Raw genomic sequence first — 23,997 nt, 5'->3', positions numbered from 1 at the left:
GGACTCACTTGTTTTCCATATGGCGGTGGGACAAGCACAGTGGACTACCTACTAGGCCCATTAGCCTTTGCCTCACGGATACACGATTTCACTGTACCCCCTCACCCGCTCGGAGCTAACCACTCATACTTGGCCTTTCGTATCTCTGCTATTATGCTAGCCACAGGAAGAGCTCCTCCCACGCATGCTCGTGTCCGTATCCACTTCGGCCGTGCCCTCGATCAAGTCCAAAGGTTCCGGCCCTACTTGGAGATGATACAAACCTCATCCGCGCCTTGGACACCCTTGTCTCAATGGTACAAGATGCCACTACCAGAACCTTCCCCATGACCTGATCCTCACGAGCAGCCGGAGATGGGAAGATGCCTCAACACCCTTCGTTCGGCGATGAGTGTAGAGAGGCAAGAGCCCACCTCACACAGGAGCATGCCCTGGGCCACTTGACGTCATCTGAGGCACAGTGGATCTTTTGACGATTGACAACGTGCCTTCCTCACACACAGGATGGATGAGATTATCAAATCATTTCAAGGAGGATATCCGACCACTAGATGGAGGCTTCAATCGGAGGGGAAGCCACCTATTCCCATCACTGATCCAGGTGTGTGGCACACTTATGCATGCTCTCTCTATGATACCCTGATGCATGTAGTGGGCGTGGGCATAGAAGACATATCTGATGGTGTCTGTCACTTGTTGACTACACAAAATGTACGGCCTACACTCCGTCAGCATAGGATCATGAGGGCCTAAGGACTGAGCGTTTTGCACATGGGTAGGAGATCTTAGCTCCGAATCTAGCACAGATGTTCAACCACCCTGTATGCCATGGCTTCCCACCTGCTTGGACTACTACCACTATTGCACCGATACACAAAGTAGGGGACCCCATACTGGGAACTACCACACCCTCATGATTAGCCACACATTGGCCAAGATTTATGGATCGGTACTAGAGAGGGGAATTAGCAGTCATATAGAGGCTCAGGGGACAATGGGCACTAGGACAGGTAGGATTCCAGAAGCAGCATAGATCACATCTTCACTCTGAGGACTATCATTGAGGAGGCAAAGGCTAGACGCCAGAAAGTCTACACTTGCTTTGTACACGTTCGAAAGGCCTTCGACAATGATCCATGATCCCGCATGATCAGGAGACTACAGGAGATGCAGATTCTAGAGACTTTGATTTGGGGTGTGGTACACCTATATGAGTCCATATTAGGGGTAGAGTTCGTGCCCCAGGTAGTTGGGTCGAGAGCACAATAGGGGTGAAGCAAGGTCGCCCCCTCTCACCGACTCTTTTTGAACTTTACATTGATGAGATCATATCCTTCATAGACCGCCTAGCAGGCGAGGTATCACTCCTGGTTGACCTCATGATACAAATTTTCTTTACGCTGATGACATAGTCCTCATATCATCCTTAGCGGAGGGGATGCAGAGACATCTAGATGCCCTAGAGGTGTTTTGTAGAGAGAAAGACTTGACAGTCAACCTTGGGAAGACCCAGGTTATGATCTTCAACACCTCACTCACAGTGCTTCATCGGCATAGCTTCACTTACAGCCAGGGCATGACTCACGTGGGGGCAGAGTGCTTTGACTAGAGGGACACTACTTCTAGGCACACTTTCAGGATCCACTAATGAAGGGCTGGCCTTTCGATACTTCAATGCGGCTGACTGCCATGTATGTAGCACCTTTCTAGGGGAGTGATCTCCGGATGGCAGAGTGGAGGAGATTTGAGCGGCTACAAGTCACTAAGGGGTCTAGGATGATTAGTAGTAAGCCCTTACTCCCACATGAGATAGTAAAAGCAGAGGTTGCCATGACACCTCTCCAAGTTGATGCCATCTTTCAGATAGTGACATTCATCCACAGAGTTTGGAACTTACCTCATTGAGACTACCGAGTCTGGCCTTGAGTCATCTAGGCGACTAGCAGAGCGTGGGACAGACACATAGTATGCACGTATATCCTTTTGCCAAGCATGGTGTTTAGATGGACAGGCTTTCTCCCTTTCAGTAGAGCATGGTCGCGCCACCTAAGTCGATTCCACGAGATGAGATTAACCATATCATACGGTTAGATCTCCTTCAGCTCCAAACCTATATTCTTTCTGACAGGAGAGAGAGAGAGAGAGAGAGAGAGAGAGAGAGTAAGTCTTCGAAAGACCGATGGGTCTATGAGATTGTGAAAAACCCGGTACAAATGAGCTATGGGGATCCATGTGATCTTGCTGAAAAAACTCCGTGATAGAGCTCTGAGAGGGATCAGCCAAGGAAAAAGTATGCTCCTGTCTCCGTGCTCGAAGTATCCTCTCGCGGTGTCAAAGTACCTCATGAACGAAACCTACCAAACATCGCTGGTCTGGGTAGGAGATAAATTGGGCCAAAATCCCATAGCTGTCTCTGAAGAGAAAGTAGAAACACCCTTGGATCTCATAGTAAACACGACACCTAAAGATGAAGTTCTCCTCTGTCTCAACCTCCTGCATGTCACACAAAGTGCATATGCACCTCCCCCTGGGTAGTCGCTCTGCTCTGCCGCTCTCGATACAAAGTCTATGTGAAGAGACCCGGAACTGCCCAAGAGAGATCCTCAGTGAGTGGGGTAAGTAAATCTGCATGTATCCTGGTGGGTCAATAAAACCCTCCGTTGTGATATGTAAGAAGTGATCTCTGTAGAAGCTAAGCTTCATTGGAAGATCACTCGGTCCCAACCAGGTCCGGAATGTGTGTAGCTGTAATACATCCTCACGGATAACCTGGTTGACCTCATGTGATAGGAGGGGAGAAAACGGAGCATCCATGTTGTACTGGAACGGAGGTAGTATGTCCATGTGGAGCCCCAATCCCTCAAACCATCTCTCTGTGCATGCATACCAACACCTCTGACCCCCCCTGCTGCAAGTGCCATAGAAGAGGACAGTGCTAGCCATGGTAGCCTGCTACGCCCAGAGGTGTAATCCCCATACTCCCTGACTCGGTACAGATACGTGATGACTTGAAATGCAGCATCTAGCTGTAATGGGGATGACCCAAACTCCGCCCGAATGATCTGGTGAGAAACATATGGCTTACCACAAATCATCCGCGATAGCATGAGAAGCTGTAACTACTCCACACGGGCCCACTCTGTATCTGACAAGTCTGGCCCCCAACATGGGCTGTCGCACATCCCCGCTGGACGGACCAACAACCCTTTGGTCCTGTGAGTAGAGAGTGAGTGAGAGAGCAAGAGAGAGTGTGACAGCTGGAAGCTTGGAAGCTGAAAGCTTAGTTGCAATAGAAGAGTGTAAGAGTACAACACACTGAAGGAAAGATAAGGTTTTGTCCTAGTGACAAAACCTTAGTAGTCACTAACCATAGTTAGTGAACTAACTGCGGTTAGGGGGAAAAACCTCTTAAAGAGGGAAAAGTGCCCCTAACTAGCTTATTATATTACATTGGTCACTGCTGAATTATATCTATAATTCTAACACCCCCCTGCAGTGCCAATGTCATGTACAAGGCTGATCAATCACCAAACGGATATAAGTTCAGGGCACTGCGAAATGCCTCAAACTTTTCACGTGGTAGTGCTTTGGTGAAAATATCTGCAACGTTGTCATGTGTGTACACAAAGATCATACTGATCTCTCCTGCATGCAACTTCTCTCTGACGTAGTGATAGTGAACCTCGATGTGTTTCGTGCGAGCATGAAACACTGGATTCTTTGCCACTGCAATGGCACTCTGACTATCAGTGAGAATTGGAGAGGGACCCTCCAAAGACAGATGAAGATCAGCAAATAGACGTCGCAGCCAGACACATTCAACTGTTGCTGTGAAAGCTGCCCTGGACTTTACAGTACAGTACGTACGGACTGTACGGCAGGTACGGAATTGACAGCGCAAGTACGGGAGCAATCTGTACGGCGAATCTGTACGGACGTTGCAGCGCAGGTATGGCGATATGTACGGTGTTGTACGGAAGCTGTACGAAAACTGTACGGCGAATCTGTATGGTCGTTGCAGCGCAGGTACGGCGATCTGTACGGAGATGGTACGAAAGCTGTACATCGTCTGCACGCGAGTTGTACGGCGGTAGTACGGAGGCTGTACGGATGCAGTACGTCACGATTCCGTACAGTCGTACGGACTGTACGGAGGACGAGTTGAAGCTGGCTGAAGCTTGAGGCAAAGGGCTGGAACTTGAAGGGAGCAGGGAGCCCGAAGCTCTTGAACCTGCTCTGATACCAAATGTGAGTAGAGAGTGAGTGAGAGAGCAAGAGAGAGTGTGAGAGCTGGAAGCTTGGAAGCTGAAAGCTTAGTTGCAATAGAAGAGTGTAAGAGTACAACACACTGAAGGAAAGATAAGGTTTTATCCTAGTGACAAAACCTTAGTAGTCACTAACCATAGTTAGTGAACTAACTGCGGTTAGGGGGAAAAACCTCTTAAAGAGGGAAAAGTGCCCCTAACTAGCTTATTATATTACATTGGTCACTGCTGAATTATATCTATAATTCTAACAGGTCCGTGGGTCCTGAAAGTGCGAGCGTAAGCACTGCCTCTCTAGTCTAGCCAATGAAGCATACCCTCTGCTCAAGCGTGCCTGCATCGCGGGTCTCATAGTGAAGATGGGTCCGAAAAAGACAACCCCAAGATAAGTGTATGATGAAACTATCTCAACATGTGACTCATCAAATGTGAACTGCTCCTGGCGCATGACAGCTCGAGATGTATTGAAGATCATAACCTTGGTTTTACCCAGGTTGACCTTCAAATCATGAGACTCACAAAAGGACTGTAGTGTGTCAGGGTGTCTCTGGAGCCCCTCTCCTGAGGAAGACAAGAAAGCCACGTCATCTGCATAAAGCAATATCCGGATCAGCGTGTCCGTAAGACACCAACCTACCCCCCCTGTGTCTGCATCACTGTCTCAAGCTTGTCAATGTAGAGGCCAAACAAAGTAGGTGATAATGGACACCCTTGTTTCACCCCGATAGTGCTCATGATCTCGTCTCTTCACCCAGATCCTACTCGGACCCTGTCTGAAACTCTCTCGTAAAGTGCCATGACCGCCCAAATGATCTCCTCGTCGTAATCCAAATCTTGTAGGTGCCGTATGAGAAGGGCTCTCGGAACCGTGTCAAATGCCTTGCAAAAATCCACAAAGCAACAGTAAACCCTCTGCTTCCGTGCCCTCACCTCCTTGATGATACATCTGAGTGTGAGAATGTGATCCATGGTTCCATGATCACGCCGAAAACTGGCCTGTCCTACTGCTCTAAGTTCTCGACACTCCGCAAATCTGCTGACCTCTGAATCAAGTACTGATGCATAAATCTTGGACATGACATGTCCAATCATAATGGTCCTGTAATTCTCTGGGCTCATGGGATCCCCTACCTTGTGGATGGCTGAGATAGTGTTAATGGTCCAGGTGCGTGGAAACCCCAAACAAACAGCTTCATTAAATAGCTTTGCTAAGATCGGGGCTAGGAGGTTAATCCCATATGCAATGAGCTCAGTGCATAGTCCCTTATGATCCTTCGCTCGGCCATTATGAAGTTTCATTATGGCATCCTTTATCCCCCCCCCCCTAGTGAAGAGGGTGCAGGATGTGGGGTGTGGCATATGTGAGAGGTTAGGGGCTGGCTGATTTGGGATATCATAAAGTGTGCGTACATAATCAAACTAGACCTGAGTGTCAATGAGTGGTGAGGGGGACCATCCCTCTAGAAATCTCCGCCAAAAGTCCTTAGAGTTATTACTTAACAAAATGTTCACTAGCTCCTCCTCGTTCCAGCGAACAAAGTCTAGTTTCTTTCTGTGTACTAGTCGACGGTACTCGCGTAGCGTCTTTGGTTTGCTCGAAAGACTGTTTTTGGTTCGAATTTGAGCTTACGGCGTAAAGCCTTACACTCATCATCGTACCAACTATTACAGGGTACAGTCCCACGGGATGGTGGGCAGGTGGAGCGGGTGGTGGCGTGAAGGGCATCCTCGTGTATAGTCCCTTATGATCCTTCGCTCGGCCATTATGAAGTTTCATTATGGCATCCTTTATCCCCCCCCCCTAGTGAAGAGGGTGCAGGATGTGGGGTGTGGCATATGTGAGAGGTTAGGGGCTGGCTGATTTGGGATATCATAAAGTGTGCGTACATAATGAAACTAGACCTGAGTGTCAATGAGTGGTGAGGGGGACCATCCCTCTAGAAATCTCCGCCAAAAGTCCTTAGAGTTATTACTTAACAAAATGTTCACTAGCTCCTCCTCGTTCCAGCGAACAAAGTCTAGTTTCTTTCTGTGTACTAGTCGACGGTACTCGCGTAGCGTCTTTGGTTTGCTCGAAAGACTGTTTTTGGTTCGAATTTGAGCTTACGGCGTAAAGCCTTACACTCATCATCGTACCAACTATTACAGGGTACAGTCCCACGGGATGGTGGGCAGGTGGAGCGGGTGGTGGCGTGAAGGGCATCCTCGTGTAGTGAGCAAGTGACCAGGGCAGCACGATCCTCTAATAGGGGTATGAAGTCAATATAGGCGAGAAGTATGTACAAATGGCTAGAGTAGTAGGTAAGTGATCGCAGTCAAAGCGTATATCATGGTAGGTGGAGTAAGAACTCAACGGGGTGGGAAGTGTTGTGCGACGGGAAGTAGAAATGCTATAAAGAAAAGATAGGTATGATCAGCCCCTGGAGGGAGAGGTGCTACGGTAAAGTCAGTGCTGCGAGATGTGAAGGCAGGGGATCCCATGATGTAATCAACAACGCTGGAGCCTCCCCATGTGGAAAGCACGTGAAACCACCTGAGGCGGGCCATTTGTCAAGACCATTATAAATAATGAGATCATGCATCCTGCCGAGGTCTAATATGACCTGCCCATAAGCTATGAACAGACCTCGTATGTCAACCGAAACCCGTAGCATACCTGCCTCCTCAAGGTCAATGTCTGGCAGTAGAGTGGAATCATCCCTGAAGTCGAGGAGTGGTGCCTGACAAGCACCTGTCCTCGTGCTGAAGTCCCCAACTAGGAGGACTTCTCTGCGGCTAGAGAAGTCAACAATGGACTGATAAAGTGCAGCAAATGGAGATGTCTCATCCTCACCTCGAATATATCTCGCAAAGTGGGAGGTCTGAGGGGGGAAGTAGCCACATCCCGACTGTCCATGTGATGAATCCGGATCCAAAGAAACCTGGAATGTGCATCTCGTTGCTCTACTGAGATGGTCCCCAAAAGAGTGGATTTGTAAAGGACTGCGACTCCACTTGACCCTCGAACTCCCCCTGTATCCCTCGTCTCATCTCTGTAGGCCGACTCCCATGTATACCCGCTGACTAATGGTAGTGGACACTCTAGACTCTGATGTGTCTCTGTATTAAGGACTATGTCGTGACTTGTATAGGATTCCGAGAAGTTCCTTGGTTCTGACCATAAGGTACCATTACAATTCCATATGGTGCGGGATAGGGTCTCGGATATCTGAGTCTCATAGACCCCACCTCCCTATGTGGGAGGGGAGGTGGGTGCCCGACGGGGGCCTGTAAGGAGTTGTCCATCTCGTACTACTACCCACTTCCCCTCCTTGCGGGCCTGATCCCGCTGTTGCAACAGGAGAGAGAGAGAGAGAGAGAGAGAGAGAGGGGTGGATTAATGTCTTCGTGAGGCTTCACGCGCCTATGAGACAAGGTACAATAAAAAAAGTAGCTCATACATCGGCTGAGGCAAAGGGCTCAGTAGGGCCCTTGCTGAGTGCTATATTGAGAAACGCAACTCAAAAACAGCTCCAAGGTCATGCAGCAATCGCACACATTGTCTACCTCACCCCCACACAATGTCAAGTTTAAGATTAAGCCTAGGTGAGGAGGTCAACATCTATGGGGATGGTGTTTTTTTGCTCCAGCGTACCTCTACACAAACCTGCTCAAGTTTATCTAGGCACAGTTTTGGTTTTCAGCATTAGCTGGTCCTGTGTTTTCACAATGAATGATAGGGAGATTAAGCCCCACGTGCGCCAGTTTCCAGTCAACGTAATGTACCCCCGGACTGCCCTTGGAATAGAAGGACATATTAGTTTCAATTGGTGCACACCCATGATGATAGCTTCGGTACTCATGATGATGAGGTACCAAAGATATGCTTTTAATCGTAGAGGACTCGGACTCTCTCTCCTCAAAGATCAAGTTGAAGACTCTAAGTGGAGCATAGCTACGACAAAGGGTGAAGGTCACAATTCTGCCAGGACATAAATTTAGATGGAAAGTACTTGGCCAAGCCTTTTCCTGGTTCACAGAATGCACCTCCTCAGAAAAGGAGATGATTGATCCCATCAGTGATCTATAAGTAGATTTCATCCTCATCCACTGCTGGTCTCCCCCTGCGTTTTACACTTTGCGGCTGCTCCACTAGGTGAGATATGAAACTAGGTGCAGGGTAAGAAGCAAATACTTGCAGCAAGGAATACAAGAAATCGGACCTGGAGACATACGAGGCCAAGGATCTAATGGACATTGACTCACCACCAGAACCGGTCCGGGAGCACAGAGACAATGAGTCCTGAAAGAGTTTCACCTGCCACGTAGCACCTGCTATAAAAGAAAGAGATCCTTGCCTCCACTACAGGATGCCCCTTCCCCCTGCCCCCCCAATCCAACACACATACCCCGGCCCCCCCCCAAAACAAGCCACACACACAGAGAGGAACCACCGCAGCCATACGACCCTCCAACAAAAGTGGTCACACCACCTCTCCTACAGTGAGTTATAAAGCTCCACTAAATATACATGTAGGGACTGTGGCTATATAAATGGCTTCGGCTCTCATCATTTGGCTATCAATCATTGTGGATTATAAACTCCTCAGTGTGTGGCGTGACAGTGGCAGTTCATTCTTTAGATGTCCCACAGTTGGCTTCCTGTTCAAGAGTGGAACCCCAGAAGTTCAGTTCTAGGGTGAGCCTGATGTCCAGTCACAATCTATCTTTTGAGCTCGTGTTCGTTTAGTCCCATGTCCTACTTGAGGTTGGTACACCGATTCAGCCTTAAAAGTTGTGGGCAGAGAGAAGCGTGAGAATGGAGAAACCTTCCACCTTTCATTAACTTTCTCTTCACAATTTAAAGAGGTACAGCATGTAGATATGTGAAAGAAACACAAGCCTAGACACAACCTAACACATGAAATACACCTCTTGCATGGTGGTTCCGCATGGTACATATATATATATCTAGAAGAATCCAGGAACATGCCCAAACTCATCCTCAAAAAATACAACACAGTGTGTAGTTTCAATCTCATGACAGTCACTCATAAGATTGTAAACCGTAAACTCCATCATGCATAGCAGGGACTAGCTACTATGACATCCCCATTGACATCATCGGTGCCCAACACTGGGTGTAGACCATAGTATAAACATATGCTCTCACACCTTGTTCATAAGCTGCCCTAGCTAAGCTAAACTGACGTTAGAATTTAAATGCAAGAATTGCATGGTCCAGAATGGATACCAAACAATAAAATAAAACCACACATTATCTGAACACTCTCCCTTAATGTTCAATTTTATATCTTTCAACCCCAACATAGCCCAGCACCACTCTAGCTTCTTGCGCAATAGCTTGATGTATAGCACAGAGCACTAAGCTGACAGATCCATATGAGTAGCATCCCTTTAGAACCTCCATAATGCCAGTTGGACTAAAATGTCCTTTCCGATTTCCCTTTACCACTGTTCTTTGGTGGTTACCATAAAATGGTAAGAATGCCAGAATTACTTCCCATGAGGGATAGACAGCAATAAACTTCAGCTCTCAGATCAGAAACCATCAATCCTCCTTTTCAGGCCGACAATATTTCCTCTAAAACCCATTCTTCCTAGACCTATCTTTCCACCGAAAATCAAGGCATAAGGGGCTTCAAGATATGGCATTCTAGCGTACCTGCAGGTAGTTTAAGCAACCATGTAACTGGCGCCTCTAAAATCCATTCTTTCCTAGACCTATATTTCCACTGAAAATCAAGGCTTGAGGGGCTACAAGATATGGCCTTCCAGGGTACCTGCAGGTAGTTTAAAAACCATGTAACTGGCACCTCTATACCAGATGTCTCACAGGGCATTAAAAATTTATAATCATTTCTGAGCAGGTCCTCTGTGTGGATTGTGGCTTGCCTCCAAGCAATATGTAACAGCCATCATATGAAATTATGTTTCGTGGGTATGGATGAACGCCATGGGTTATGTGTGCATGTGCACACAGGACGATGCATTCATGTTTGTGTGTGTGTGTGTGTGTAGTAGCGGATTCCACCCCAAAAACAAAAAAAAAATCCACAAAAAAAAAGTGTGTAGTAGCGGTCCCACTCTAGGACAGCTATGAATGTAAATGCTTTCTTAATGCAAAATTTCTTTTACAAAAGAATGTGTGCGTGCATGTTTGGGGGGGAGGAGAGGGAGAGAAGAGAAGAGAGGAAGAGAGAGAGAGAGAGAGAGAGAGAGAGAGAGAGCGGGGGGGGGGGGGGGGGGGGAACATACGCCGCGTGATCTGTCATGAAAAACAGGAGGCCCAGGGTGATAGTAGCAAGCTGTATCGTGATTATCCTTCTCTGTGAATCTCTTTTTACAGTTCTTGCACACTTGCTCCACATTCAAGTCTATGACTTTTGGTGTTTCAATGTTCTCCACTTTGGAGTCGATATTTGTTTCTCTTGAGTGTAACTTTGAGATGACATCAGCTCCTGGAATTGGACCTGGAAATAGAAAGAAGTATGTCAGCAATGAAAAAATCTGGAGGTCCAGACTCCGCTGTTCATATAAAATTAGAAAGACCAATGTATTGCGCCGCATCTCAGCATATGAAAAGAGGTAAAATCCCCTACATACAACAAGAAAAAATCACATAAAAACACCATAGGTGGATCCAGATTATGAGCAATGTCCAAAAAATCTGATGACATACTCCCAAAAAGTCATGCCATAAACTGTCAATCGGAAGAAAATATCACCACCAATGCTTTAAGAAACACAAAAATCTCTTTGACAACAACAAGATCACCTCCAAGGACCTGCTACAAGGTGCTAACCAAACAAATGCTCCAGATTAAGGTGCTTGAGACAATCTTCCAATGGCTACCATCCATTGAGGATACTGAGAAATCGCAGACTAGGATAGGCAGTGGAGAGAGTCCATTCAAATGTGTCAGCCACACCCGTACAGCATGCCCAGCTAAGGCCCCACCCTTGACAAAAGCCAAAGGACAATGGGAGGAAACTAAATCAAGCAGCAAATCCCCCTCCAAATGTGCCTAGGTTGAGCACAAGCCCATAAACAATGGTTCGCACTTTCAACCTGGGAAACAGTGCTGAAATTTTGAAAATTTTCCAATCCTTTTAAGCCAGTGACCCTCTCAAAAGAGAAAAGCAACCAAAAGAAGCCATCACTGTGGGCAGGCTGGTAAGCAGGGAGGGTCCATCACTAATCCTTAGAAATGGCTCTCTGTATCACCAAGTTGAGGGCCAATACCATGATAGGAGTGAAGTGTAGAGCTCATAACGTCGTATGAATAAGCTATTCCAAACGACCGACAGAATAAAGGTGGTGGGGTCAAAAAATAAGAACGTTCTGGAGCTCAAATGCCAAGCAGATGTAGTAGATTTACTTTACACAGGACTTATAAATGAGATTGATGAGCACCTGATATCCTAGGCCAGTGGATGCATTGAAATCTGAAATAGCAATTCATAAATACGTACATTGGGGCCCGAAAACTGAGCTTCAACATGCCGATGTGAATATAGATGCATTGCATGCAAAGGTACGACGTGTATTTGATGAAATTTCACCAGGCCCCGAGAGAGCTGTTCCTGCAGGAGAGAAGGGGAAAACAACACTCAGCCGTTTATGGCAGATGGGGCAGCTGGTAGCAGCATGCAGGGGCTGATGGCACAGACCTGTGGAGGCTGCCAATGGATTTGCTAGTGTGAACTCTAGGGCTGTATAATACAGTCGAAGGCAATCCACCACCTAAGAGATGAAAAAGGGCTGCTTTTATAGGAGAACAAGACAAACCTTCCACTCAGGTAGGCAAGTCGGTGATGGTTCACCACAACATTGGCACCATTTGCACCCACACGCATTGATATGCAGTCCCAGTGTAGACATGCATCACATCTGCTACTATCATCAACGCGGATATGCCCCTCCCATGCCAAGTGGTCAAAGGGGATGTGCCATATGTCCAAAATGCCAATGCATGTGAGTGCAAGTGGTGCCAATCTCAACGCATGTGTACATACACTGCGTGCGTGCGTGTGTGTGTGTGTGCATGCGTGTGTATGTGTGTGTGTGCGGTGTGGTGTGTGGTGTGTGTGTGTGTGTGTGTGTGGTGTGTGTGAGAGAGAGCGAAGCGCAGAGAAGTCAGCGCTGATCTGCGTTGCTGTCCGTACCACCGTACGGTCGTCGTACGATTTCCGTACGAAGCTTCCGTAAGGAATCCGCTCCATCTTACGTCAGCTTGTACCGGCAGTTCCCCTTCTCAAATAACCATACAGATCGTCCGTACTTTTCAGCGCAGTCCTCCGTCTCAAATTCCGTACATCTTCTCCGTACTTTCCCGTACAGCTCATCCGTACTGTTCCCGTACTAGTTCCCTTATAGTTGATTGAATCTTCCGTGCACAGTCTGCTTTCCCGTACAGCCTGTCAGCAGTCCCGTACAGTTTGACATTTATTTCTTGCAATCTCTCCTTCTGTCCGTACAATTCTGCCTTTTCTTTGTGCCACCGTACAGTGCGTCAGGTAAACCTCCGTACAGTCCGCCAGCCCTTCTTTGTGCTCAGTCCGATCTTTGCTGTTTCATATCTGTTGAATCCCTTAGCTGCCATGGCAGATTCAAACAAGTTCTATGTCAAGAGAGCCCTCTCTCCTGAACCCAAAAGACAATTAAGGGAAGCCTCTTCCCCCATAGCTCCTTCTTCTGAAGATGCTTCCTATGTGTTTGATATGCTGAATGATGATTTTCAACAAAGCAGAAGGGAATGGATTCTACCTGCTCCGGAACTCACTTACAAAATGAAGCTGCCATCTCTTGTGCAACCTTTGAAGAAGCTCTCTCAAACTGCAGTTATCATCTTTTTCCCAGGCAAAATTCCCTCTACTAATGATGTGGGACAATGGGTGAATTCTCTCCTAGGTGGATGCTTTGTAGAAGGAGTCTATTTTGCCTCCCGAGGATTTTATGAAGTTCATCTTTTGGATGCTTTGACAAAACAAAAGATGCTGGAAATGTCCCCTTTATTTTTTGGTCGCCAGATGGTGCATATCATGCCCTGGTCCCCTAATAAGGATTATCAGAACCTCATCAAGCATCATTGCCCCGTATGGGTTGAAGTGGTTGATTTTCCAGATTATATGAGAACAGAGCTTCCAGGTTTAGCTATGACATTGGGACAAGTGATCTGTCCCCCTTGTCCAACAGGTAATAAAAATCATTTTTGCATCTTTGGTCAAGGGTTGAATAGTAGGAGGTGAATGTGAAAAGACATTCCCATTTGAAGCCACTGGAGCTTTGCCTTTATCCTGACTTCCAGAAAGCTGTCTACTACCTTTGCTTTTATTTGCAACTGAAGTAGGAGCATCCTTAGTAGGCATTTGAACCGGCAAAGTGGTATGAGGCATTTTATGCTGATTCATTGGACACTGTGAAGCCATGTGTCCAAATTTTTTGCACTCAAAACAAGCCCCTGCAAATAATCCCCATTTGAGTTTATAAAAAGCACTTCCCATGTCCACATTATTCACCGTGACTGAATAAGAGTTTGGTGTGGGATTATCAGTATGCCAGAGTATGCAAAATCTGTTCGAGTTGCCATTTGGCCGTGGTGGGCAGACCACTTTACCTAAAGATGCTGCAATTTTAGGCAAGAGTGAGGCCATAAATTGTGGGAAGTCGACAACTTCAACCCAAACCGGGCATCTGTGTCGGATTAAAGCCTGAAAATCCCTTGTGGGAGACCATGGCAATACATGCACCATTTGCTTCCCAAAAAAGAGAGGCGAATGTTCCAAGAGCATTTGTCTGTGTATCTCATCCACCATGATAACCTCAAAAAAACCTCTGGCTGCATAGTGTACTTTACAAACAAACGAGCCAGGCAGTGTGCGTGTCAACCAGTTGCCTATCTCTGCGGCAGGTGGCATCCGGCCTGGAAAAAATAATATGGCTGCATTCTTAGCATATTCTCTGACTGGATCCACAATTTCATCTACCTCAACCATGAGGCCAATTGAAGGAACCGAGTCTTTCCACTCTTTCCTCGTGTCTGCAAATCCTTCATGCATGACGTCATATACCAGTTGGGCCTCAAGAGTATCATGCATCGGGTCATGCTGACCCTCAACCTGCTTTTGCTTCTTGCAATGACCTGAACGCTCCTTTTAAAACGTTTTTTCATAGGAATATTCAGCCATAGCTTTGTAAGAAATGGAACTCAGGAATGAAGTACCTGTAAAAGGGTAGTGGAAGCAAAAAAACCAGTCCCAAAGAAATATCCACAGGAAGCCCACAGAGAAGAGAAAAAGAGTATATTGGTAAGGAGATAGAAGGGAAAGAGGGATGTAGAGGTCAAGAGAAGATAATAAACAGTTTTGTAGAGGAAAAAGAGAGAAAAAAACAGTAAAAAACCCTAGATGAACTATATTTCAGAGGACAAGGTAAGATTTTGGCGATGGGAAAGGTGGAGCAGATCCAAAGACTAAAGAGGAGAAAAACAAGAGCAAAAGCCTTCAAAGTCAGCGCGTGGAAGTAGTCCGCAAACGAAACCCTGCGTGGAAAAGAGCCGAGAACCGGGGATGAACTCGAAACAACAGAACTGTTGCAGGCGGAGATGTCCGTACAGACCGTACACCTGTACGGAATTCGTACGGAGCTCTGACGGGCTGTACGGCTGGTAATAAAGGCTCCAGATCACCGGTTTTGAGGCTCTGATGTAGCGCGACTGGGAGCGGAGGCTCGCGGGCTGGTTGCTTGAGGCGCTAGAGCTCACACATCTCTCCTCTCACCTCTCACACCACACACACACTCCTCTCTCACACACTTACTTTGCAACACACACACACACCCCAAATTACACACTTTTTTTTTGTGAAACTAGTAACTATAAAATTAACATGAAATCAATGTACATGACATTAGACTCGAAAGGAGAGCCTAATGGAAGAACTCAAAAACAGTCAGAAAACACTTCAAGGCTAGTAGCATCCAAGTCCCTTGCAGCATAACCATCATATAAAGATTGCTTGAGGGACATTCTGAAGAAAGCATATGCCTGAGGAAACTGTTGTCCCATCCTAAAATGCAATCTGTGTGTCCAAATAGTCCATAGTACCCAAAAACGAGCCCAGTGAAAGAAAAGGAGGAATGGAGACATCTGAGATGAGAAGCATCCAAACATCCAGAAGAGTTTCCCGAATCTGATAGAGGGAAACCGAAGCCGCAGCAAATGAGAGACATGAGTGATCAATATCCGAGAGTGCGGGCAAGACCATAACAAATGGGGAACTGTCTCATGGTGATGAGAGCAACGGAGGCAGGAAGAGGAAGCAATACGACATGCTGCCAATTTCACCCCAATGGAAAAAGCTCCCACTATACATCTCCAAAAGAAAAGCCTCTGTTTCAATGGCAATTTAGCTTTCCAAATTTTCTTGAGTTGTGATTGCCACCAAGATAAAGGCCTATCCAAATTCCAAAGAGTGTTGGCATGCTTATCAATCCATGGCGGTGGAAGAAGAAATCTGTAGACCATCGAGGAGGCCAAATTATGCATTGAAAGTGAACAGGTAGCAGCAGATAAGGAAGTCAGATTCCAGTCCAGTAATCTGTCTTGTACAAACAGTGGAGGAACAGGAACAAATGGCTGCAACATAGTTGTAAGTATTCTCCATAGAAAGACCTGTTGTCGTATGCGCACACACTTTTTTTTTTAAGAAACCAGTAACGATAAAATTAGCATGAAATCAATGTACATGACATTAGACTCCAAAGGAGAGCCTAATGAAAGAACTCAAAAACAGTGAGAAAACGCTTCAAGGCTAGTAGCATCCGAGTCCCTCGTAGCATAACTATCATATAAAGATTGCTTGAGGGACATTCTGAAGAAAGCATATGCATGAGGAAAGTGTTGTCCCATCCTAGAATGCAATCTCTGTGTCCAAATAGTCCATAGTACCCAAAAGCGAGCCCAGTGAAGGAAAAGGAGGAATGGAGACATCTGAGGTGAGAAGCATCCAAACATCTAGAAGAGTTTCCCGAATCTGATAGAGGGAAACCGGAGCCGTAGCACATGAGAGACATGAGTGATCAGTATTCGAGAGTGCGGGCAAGACCATAACAAATGGGGAACTGTCTCATGGTGATGAGAGCAACGGGGGCAGGAAGAGGAAGCAATACAGCGTGCTTCCAATTTCACCCCAATGGAAAAAGCTCCCACTATACATCTCCAAAGGAAGAGCCTCTGTTTCAATGGCAATTTAGCTTTCCAAATTTTCCTGAGTTTTGATTGCCACCAAGATAAAGGCCTATCCAAATTCCAAAGAGTGTTGGCATGCTTATCAATCCATGGCGGTGGAAGAAGAAATCTGTAGACCATCGAAGATGTCAAATTATGCAGTGAAAGTGAACAGGTAGCAGGAGACAAGGAAATCAGCTTCCAGTCCAATAATCTGTCCTGAACAAACAGTCCTGAACAAACAACGGAGGAACATGAACAAATGGCTGCAACATAGTTGTAAGTATTCTCCAAATGGGCCTATGATGCAGACCCAAGGGGAATGTCCTGCAAGCTTGTGGAAATGAGAGCACATAACCATGTTGATCCACCACATCTCCGACAAATCTTATGCCCAATTTCATAAGATTATATGCTTTAATTGGTGCCTGTAAAGCAAGAGGAGATTCAAACACCTTGCTCCAATGGATGCTTTCCATACGAAGAGAGTTACCATGATGGGAGGAAGCACCTGACCATTTAGCATAAGAGAGGATTCTCTTCCAGTCATGAATAAAAGCAGTAGAAATAGGACAGCCAGGAATTTTCCCCTGAAATGTGGTCATGACTGCTTCCCAGTGATCTGTAATCCAATGCCCATATGCATGAGACTTCATGTTTCCACACATAGCTGCTAGCATAATAGCCCATGGCTGTTTTTGCTGAAAGAAATCAGCAATCATAGTGCTCTTTCTTGCCAACATATGAAACTGAAGATTGAGAATATTCAGTCCGCCATGAGTCTTAGGAGAACAAACAGACTGCATGGGAAGTAGTCGCAAAGCCTTTTTGTGAGATTTGCTTTTCCAAAATATCTCGATGGCCTGGGACATCTAGGAAGCCAAATGCTTAAAAGACCAGTGAAGAAGAGGCAAGTAAAATTGCATATACGCCATAATGATAGATTGGACTATCCGAAGTCGAACATGTAGAGGCCAAGTTGACAAGTGCCAGTATTCCAGCTTCTTGTTAGTCTTTTGAAGCACCCATTTAAGCTGTTGTTGAGGGGTAATATTCCAGCCAATGGGATACCCTAAATGCCTCACAATGGTATGGGGAGAAATAATGTGACCTGGCCAGAGAAGTGCATGCCAATCAGCTTCTTTCAATGCTAGAAGAGTCGATTTCTGAAAGTTGATATGCAGTCCAGCAGCTATGCCAAAATCATTCAAAGTATGCATCAAATGAGAGAGGTCACTTTGAGAATTCCTGGGCATGAAATATGAATCATCAGCATATGCCTGTGCAAGAAACGGCTGTGCCCCTGGAATTTGCAAGCCATGAAGCTGTCTTGTATCTGCAAGATGGTCCATATGCAACAATAACGGATGAGTAGCAATGGCATATAGTAGGGAGCTAAGAGGGCATCCCTGTCTCACTGAACGGGTCATAGTCCATGTCCTTGACAACCCACTACCAAGCAGACACTGTGCAGTGGCATGAGAATACAACCAATAAATAACATGAACGAGCCGAGGGCCAAATCCCAATTTATGCATTGTCTGAGAAATAAAATCCCAATGGACAGTATCAAATGCTTTCGCAATGTCCACTTGCAGAATGAGAACATCTTGTTTGGAATATTTGGCATACTCAATTGCAAGCAAAGCATTGGAGATATTGTCAGTAATGTGCCTTCTGGGAACAAACCCATACTGCCTGGGATGAAGTCCGGCTTGCAAGATAAATCGAACCCTAAGGACAATCATCTTGGTAATGAGTTTGTAGATGACTGGCATAAGAGATATGGGCCACCAATCAGCCATTGTCTCACACAATCTTTTTTTGGGGATCAATTTGACAAGCCCATGTTTCCAAGAAGGGGGAAGAGATTGTTTTGCCGAAGCATGATTGATCATAAGAAGAAGAGTGTGCTTGAGATCACCCCAAAATGCACGGAAGAATTCAACAGTCAATCCATCCCAACCAGGAGAGCTGCCTTTACGTAAATGACTCAAAGCATCATCTAGTTCCTTGAGCATGAATGGCTGCTCCAATGCATGAGCCTGTTCCCGAGACAATATAGATTGAACATGCATAAGGAATTGAGACCTAGCTGCATTCACTTGCATCGAATAATCATGCTGAGGAGAAAAGAGATGCTGGAAATGACTAGAACATTGCGATTCTAGTTCTGATTTGGAGGTGGTCAGGTGCCATCATCCTGCCTGATCCTGCAAATATCCTCCTTTCGCCTATCCGCATGCAGGCTTTTAAAGACGGCCTTGGAGGAGCAGCCCTTATCCAAAAGGGGTTTCATGCGAGCTCAGATTTGCCACTTCTATAATTTACGTCTATCATTTTGATGGATGATATGAACTGCATAAGTGCAAGAATCCTGTTCAGAAGAGGTGAGCTGCCTATAAGAGCTGATTGCATCCATCTGTTGCTTGTGAGATTGAGCCCATTTCAGCTTAAGTCTGAGGTTTTCCATGTGACTCCGTCCATAATCTTGAATAATAGCCTGCAAGCGATGGGCAAGACTGATCCAGGCAAAATCCATGTCCTCCTGAGCATGTAAGAGGAGGGGGCGGACAGCCACTCTCACCATGTTCTGAAATTGTTGATGAAGCAAATAAGCACTATTAACATGGAGTAGGCGACGACCAAAAAAAGGCATATTATCTGTCAAATGTGCTATAGATAATGTCAGGCATACTGGAAAGTGATCAGATAACAAGAGGGAATGATCAACCCATAATGCACACGTGAAACTAGTGTATTGCTGAGCCTGCAACAAATACCATCTGTCAAGTCGAGCCCAGTAATGAGTAAAAGCATTGTGACGGTATGTATAACCCATATCTCTATCCCTTGTTGAGAGCCATAAATCTTCTGCATGCAAAAAAGAAAGCATATCCTCCCAATGTCGAAGCTCAGTGGGGATCATGTGAGAACAATGAGTGGTATTGTCTTGCATGGAAGGCGAGTTATTAAAGTCTCCACACAAAAAAGCATTAGACAGCCATGGATATTGCTTGAGAGTCCCACATTCGAGCTCTTGTCGCAGAAGTTTAAGAGGCATAAACCGATGCTATTTTATAAAGATCAGCATGACAGATGCATCTGATTACCATCCATCGACCCTGGGGGTCGTTGTAAGCAACCGTGGGCTGCATATCATGTTTTACCAGCATGCATACCCCGGAAAAGTGCATCGTACCAGCATAAAAGATGTCATAACCAGCAAAGTGGCCTTGCTGGCCAGCCAAGAAGTGTTGGTTATGTTTCTGTAAGGAAATTACATCGGGGTGCATTCTATGTACATAGTGCCAAAAAAGTCTCCGCTTATTGACATTGCAAAGACCTTGAACATTGTATGTAATGCAAGTAATTGAAGCAGACATAGAAGATATGTACAGTGGAGCCAAGAAACATAGTAAAGGTATAAGCTGTCAGGCCTAGCCATGACATCGACGTCCACCTGGCCTCCTGGCTGCATCATTGTCACATACAGGAATGCCCTTCTTGAGCACATCAACCCACAATCGAGAAGTCATGCTATCAGCAAGGGTAGAGGTCTGACCAGGGGTGGAAGTAGAGGCATCCCAATGCCGAGATTGTAACGGTTGTGGCTTAAGCGCAAATACCTTTTTGGGTTGCTGCCATGCACCCTGAGGAGAGGCATTGGATTCTGAAATTTTGCCCTTTCCCTTATCCTTTTGCTTGGCTGAAACCTGGACCACACTTTCTTTGGGAAGAACATATTTAGATGCTTCATCACCCAACTTGCTAGGCGTTGCCTTAGGCCCTGGACCATACGTTGGAGAGGTAGTATTTTCTGGAGCAATAGCTGTAGGTGAGAGCTGATGCAGTATTGCAGGACACTGTGAAGCTAGATGGCCAAATTTATGACAAGTAAAACAAGCACCTGCAAATACTCCCCATTTCAAATCAAAATATTTTTCGCCCAAGGGAACATCTTCCACCTCTACCGCAATAGAAGGGGGGGTTGGGTGATCTGTATCCCAAAGAACACAAAACCGATTTCGATTGCCCGAAGGTCGGGGTGGGCATACAACTTGCCCCAAAGTAGCTGCCAGACTTGGTAGCTCAGCCCTCATATAATCCGGAAAATCCACTACCTCAACCTATACAGGGCAGTGATGTCGAATGAGACCGTGATAATCCTTATTTGGCGACCATGGCATGACATGCACCATTTGTCTGCCATAGAATAGAGGAGACATCTCCAATATCTGCTGACGATATGAGGCATCCAAAAAGTGCACTTCATAAAAACCTCGAGAAGCAAAGTATACTCCTTCAACAAAACAACCTCCCAACAAAGCGTGAACCCATTGAGCCACATCATTTGCAGATGGTAACTTCCCAGGGAAGAAAATGATAACTGCTTGCTGAGAGAACTTCCGGAGAGGAGTAACCAATGAGGGCAGCTTCAGCTTGTACTTAAGGGCCGGGGGAGGTTTGGCCCACTCCTTCCGGCTGTGGTGAAATTCATCCTTGAGCATATCGAAAACATAGTGAGCATCCTCAGAAGCTGAGGTAGAGAATTCGAATTGCTGTCTTTTAGGGTCTCGGGACAAGTCCATCCGAGAGTAGCTTTTAATATGGTCCTCCATGAAGGTGAGCAGGGCAGAATTGTATGCGCACACACACACATACTTTTTTTTTTTTTGTAAAACCAAGATACTTATATTATAAAACATTCATTTACATCCAGGCCGTGCTCAAAATAGAGCTACAGCCCTATCCATCAGAAACAGTAAAAGAAAAGTTGAATACAAGAAACATCCAAATCTTCCTCATGTAAGGCATCATATAAAGACTGCCTTAATGAGGCTCTGAAAAACTCATAAGGATGCTGAAGAGGAGAATTCAGATATGCTTGGATGCGCTGCAGCCAGAGGGTCCATAAGGCCCAGTATCTGATCCAGTGGAAGAAGAGGGAATACTGTGACAAAGAAGCTGATAGTTTGCCATACATCCAGAAAAACCTGTAGAACCTGTGTGCTGGAAATCTGAGAGATAAAAAATAGGAGATTCTATCTAGAAGATCTCTAGAATATGAACAAAACCACAATAAATGTGGAATACTCTCCGATGCAAGGTGACATCTTGGACAGAGAGGTGAAGCTATTCGTCGTTTAGCCAATTTCACTCCCACTGGGAGAATACCAATAATACATCTCCATAGGAATAGTCTTTGCTTCAATGGCATTTTCAACTTCCATATCATTTGCAATCTTCCTTTCCACCAGGCTAATGATTTGTTCAGATGCCATAAAGAATTAGCATGATGGGCAATCCAAGGAGGAGGTAATATCAATCTATAAGCCTGTATAGATGTCAATGACTGCAAAGGCTTAGAAGAAATGCTTGGACTTGAAGGCTGAAGGTGCCAATCTTGAAGCCTGTCACTGCCATTCAATGTCGGAATCGGAACCAGAGGAAGTAGGAGATCAGCAATAGCTTTCCAAATAGGTCTATGATGCATTGCCAGGTTGTATTGTGTACATGCTGCTGGAAAAGGGAGAATATTTCCTTGCATATCTACAACGTCATCAATGAACCGGATACCCATTTTCATAAGATTGTAAGCTCTGATGGGTTGTTGAACAGCAAGGGGAGAGGAAAACACAGCATGAACTGAAGGCTTTGCTCCTTTAGCTTCAATCTTTTCCACATATGTCTTCTGACCTCCTTTATTAGATGGCAGAGGAATAGCAGCTGGAGGAGGTGGATGAAGGATAGAAGGACACTCCGAAGCAAGATGCCCAAATTTGTGACAAGAAAAACAAGCTCTAGCAAAAATGCCCCATTTTAAGGTGAAATATTTCTTGCCCAAATTAACACCCTCAATCTCAACTGCAATAGAAGAAGGGGTCGGTCTATCAGTATCCCATAAGGATAGAAACCTCCAACTGATGGATGGCAAAGTCCAAGAAAAGTTATTTCTGCTCGAAGAATTCCACCCCCCCGCACTTGGAATGGTGCATCTTCTAGTGGAAATACCCCAGAGGTAAATACAGGAATTGGAATTACATGGGCTGCAGTAACAGCTAGCAGAACACTTTTCCCTGAAGAAGAGGTTGCTGCTTTGCTGTCTACTCCTCAGGTGGCTACTTCTTCTCAGGGGAGAGGCCTTGACCCTGAGATAGAAATGCAAGGCTGACCTCATAAATTTTGCTGCTGTACATAGTTGTTATATTACTATAAATATCTGTAAATATGACTGCTCATATCAAATGTTTTACACTCAATGTCCAGGGGATGTGTGACAGTAGGAAATGGAAATCTGTGTGGCTGTACATCAATAGATTTCAGCCTGACATAGTGGCATTACAAGAACACAACCAACACGTCTATGCAGGAAAGACAGGACACTACTATGATTATGATATTTTTTCAACCAGTTATTGCTTTAAATGACAACAAAGGCAGATGGCTTGTTCTTCAATGCATTATTCGAGGAGAGGTGTTTGAATTTGCTTCTGTTTATGCACCTCAGTCCTCTAGAGAAAGAACTGCAATTTGGGATGCCATGCAACAATATCCATGGAGATATCATGCCTACATATGTGGGGATTTCAATAATGCTCCACAACAGGGTGACAACACTTCCAGACATGACCATATGTTAACTCCTAAAAGGCATGCATGGTCTCAATTACTATTCCATCTGGATTTGGTTGACCTTTGGAAGGAATTGCAGCCTTTGTCACCTGGCTACACATTTCAACATAATGCGGTTATCCTTTCATGATATGCCAGATGATAGATTGCCACATAGGAGACATCTAATCATAAACAATAGCTATTTGCAACATGCTGATTTCAAGGCAATGGTTACTGAAGCATCTCATTGTCTGTCCTCTAGCAACCATATTCATATTGATGATGCCTGGGATTCTTTTATTTCCAAAATGCAAGTTGTGATTAGAGCTTATGGCAAGTCTAACATAAAGACTCTGAGGTAACCATTGCTCACGCCAAATCCACTTGTCAAGACCTCATTAAACTCAGCCATCATCGTTCGTTGTCCATGCATGAGCAAACAACACTATGCCAGGCCAGACATTGTCTTAAACTAAATGATCACAGGAAACTGGCAAAATGGGAGACTAGAGCAAGACAAAGAGCCTTTACAGATAAAGGTTGCTCTTCCAAAGAATTTTTGAAAAGTTTGCATCAGAGGAGACTCAAAACAGAAATTTGCAGGGTGCTTATGCCTGATGGATCATGGACCACCTCACAGTCACAGCTTACTTCTGTTTATGTGCATCATTTCTCTTAGCAATTTGGTTCTGCAGTTCCTCCCTCACAACAGGTTTTGCTTGCACGAAATTTACTGTTGCAACATGTTTCTCCTATTATTTCCACTACTCAAGCTTTGGAATTGGAGGAACCCTTTACTGAGAGGGAACTGTCAGATGCAATCAAATCCTGTGGCAGATGGAAATCTCCAGGATGGGATGGTTTAACAGTCGAGTTTTTTCTAG

General features: G+C 45.5%; 1 protein-coding gene across 1 annotated transcript in view; it reads right to left on the bottom strand.

Moving 5' to 3' along the window:
- The window catches only part of PBS2 (cysteine and histidine-rich domain-containing protein RAR1), a 71,962-nt gene that overhangs the window by 3,717 nt on the left and 44,248 nt on the right, over positions 1–23,997 (bottom strand). The window contains exon 4 of the mRNA XM_087401807.1: positions 10,524–10,738. Within this exon, the coding sequence (XP_087257933.1) occupies positions 10,524–10,738 (215 nt within the window). The remainder of the gene's footprint in view (positions 1–10,523; positions 10,739–23,997) is intronic.

This window comes from Dipteris shenzhenensis, chromosome 30 (genome assembly GCF_047967505.1).
Source record: "Dipteris shenzhenensis isolate YYH24624 ecotype China chromosome 30, Dip_SZ_1.0, whole genome shotgun sequence".
Classification (NCBI taxonomy): domain Eukaryota; kingdom Viridiplantae; phylum Streptophyta; class Polypodiopsida; order Gleicheniales; family Dipteridaceae; genus Dipteris; species Dipteris shenzhenensis.
The sequence above is the reverse complement of the archived record's forward strand: the minus strand, read 5'-3'. Positions and strand labels throughout refer to the sequence as shown.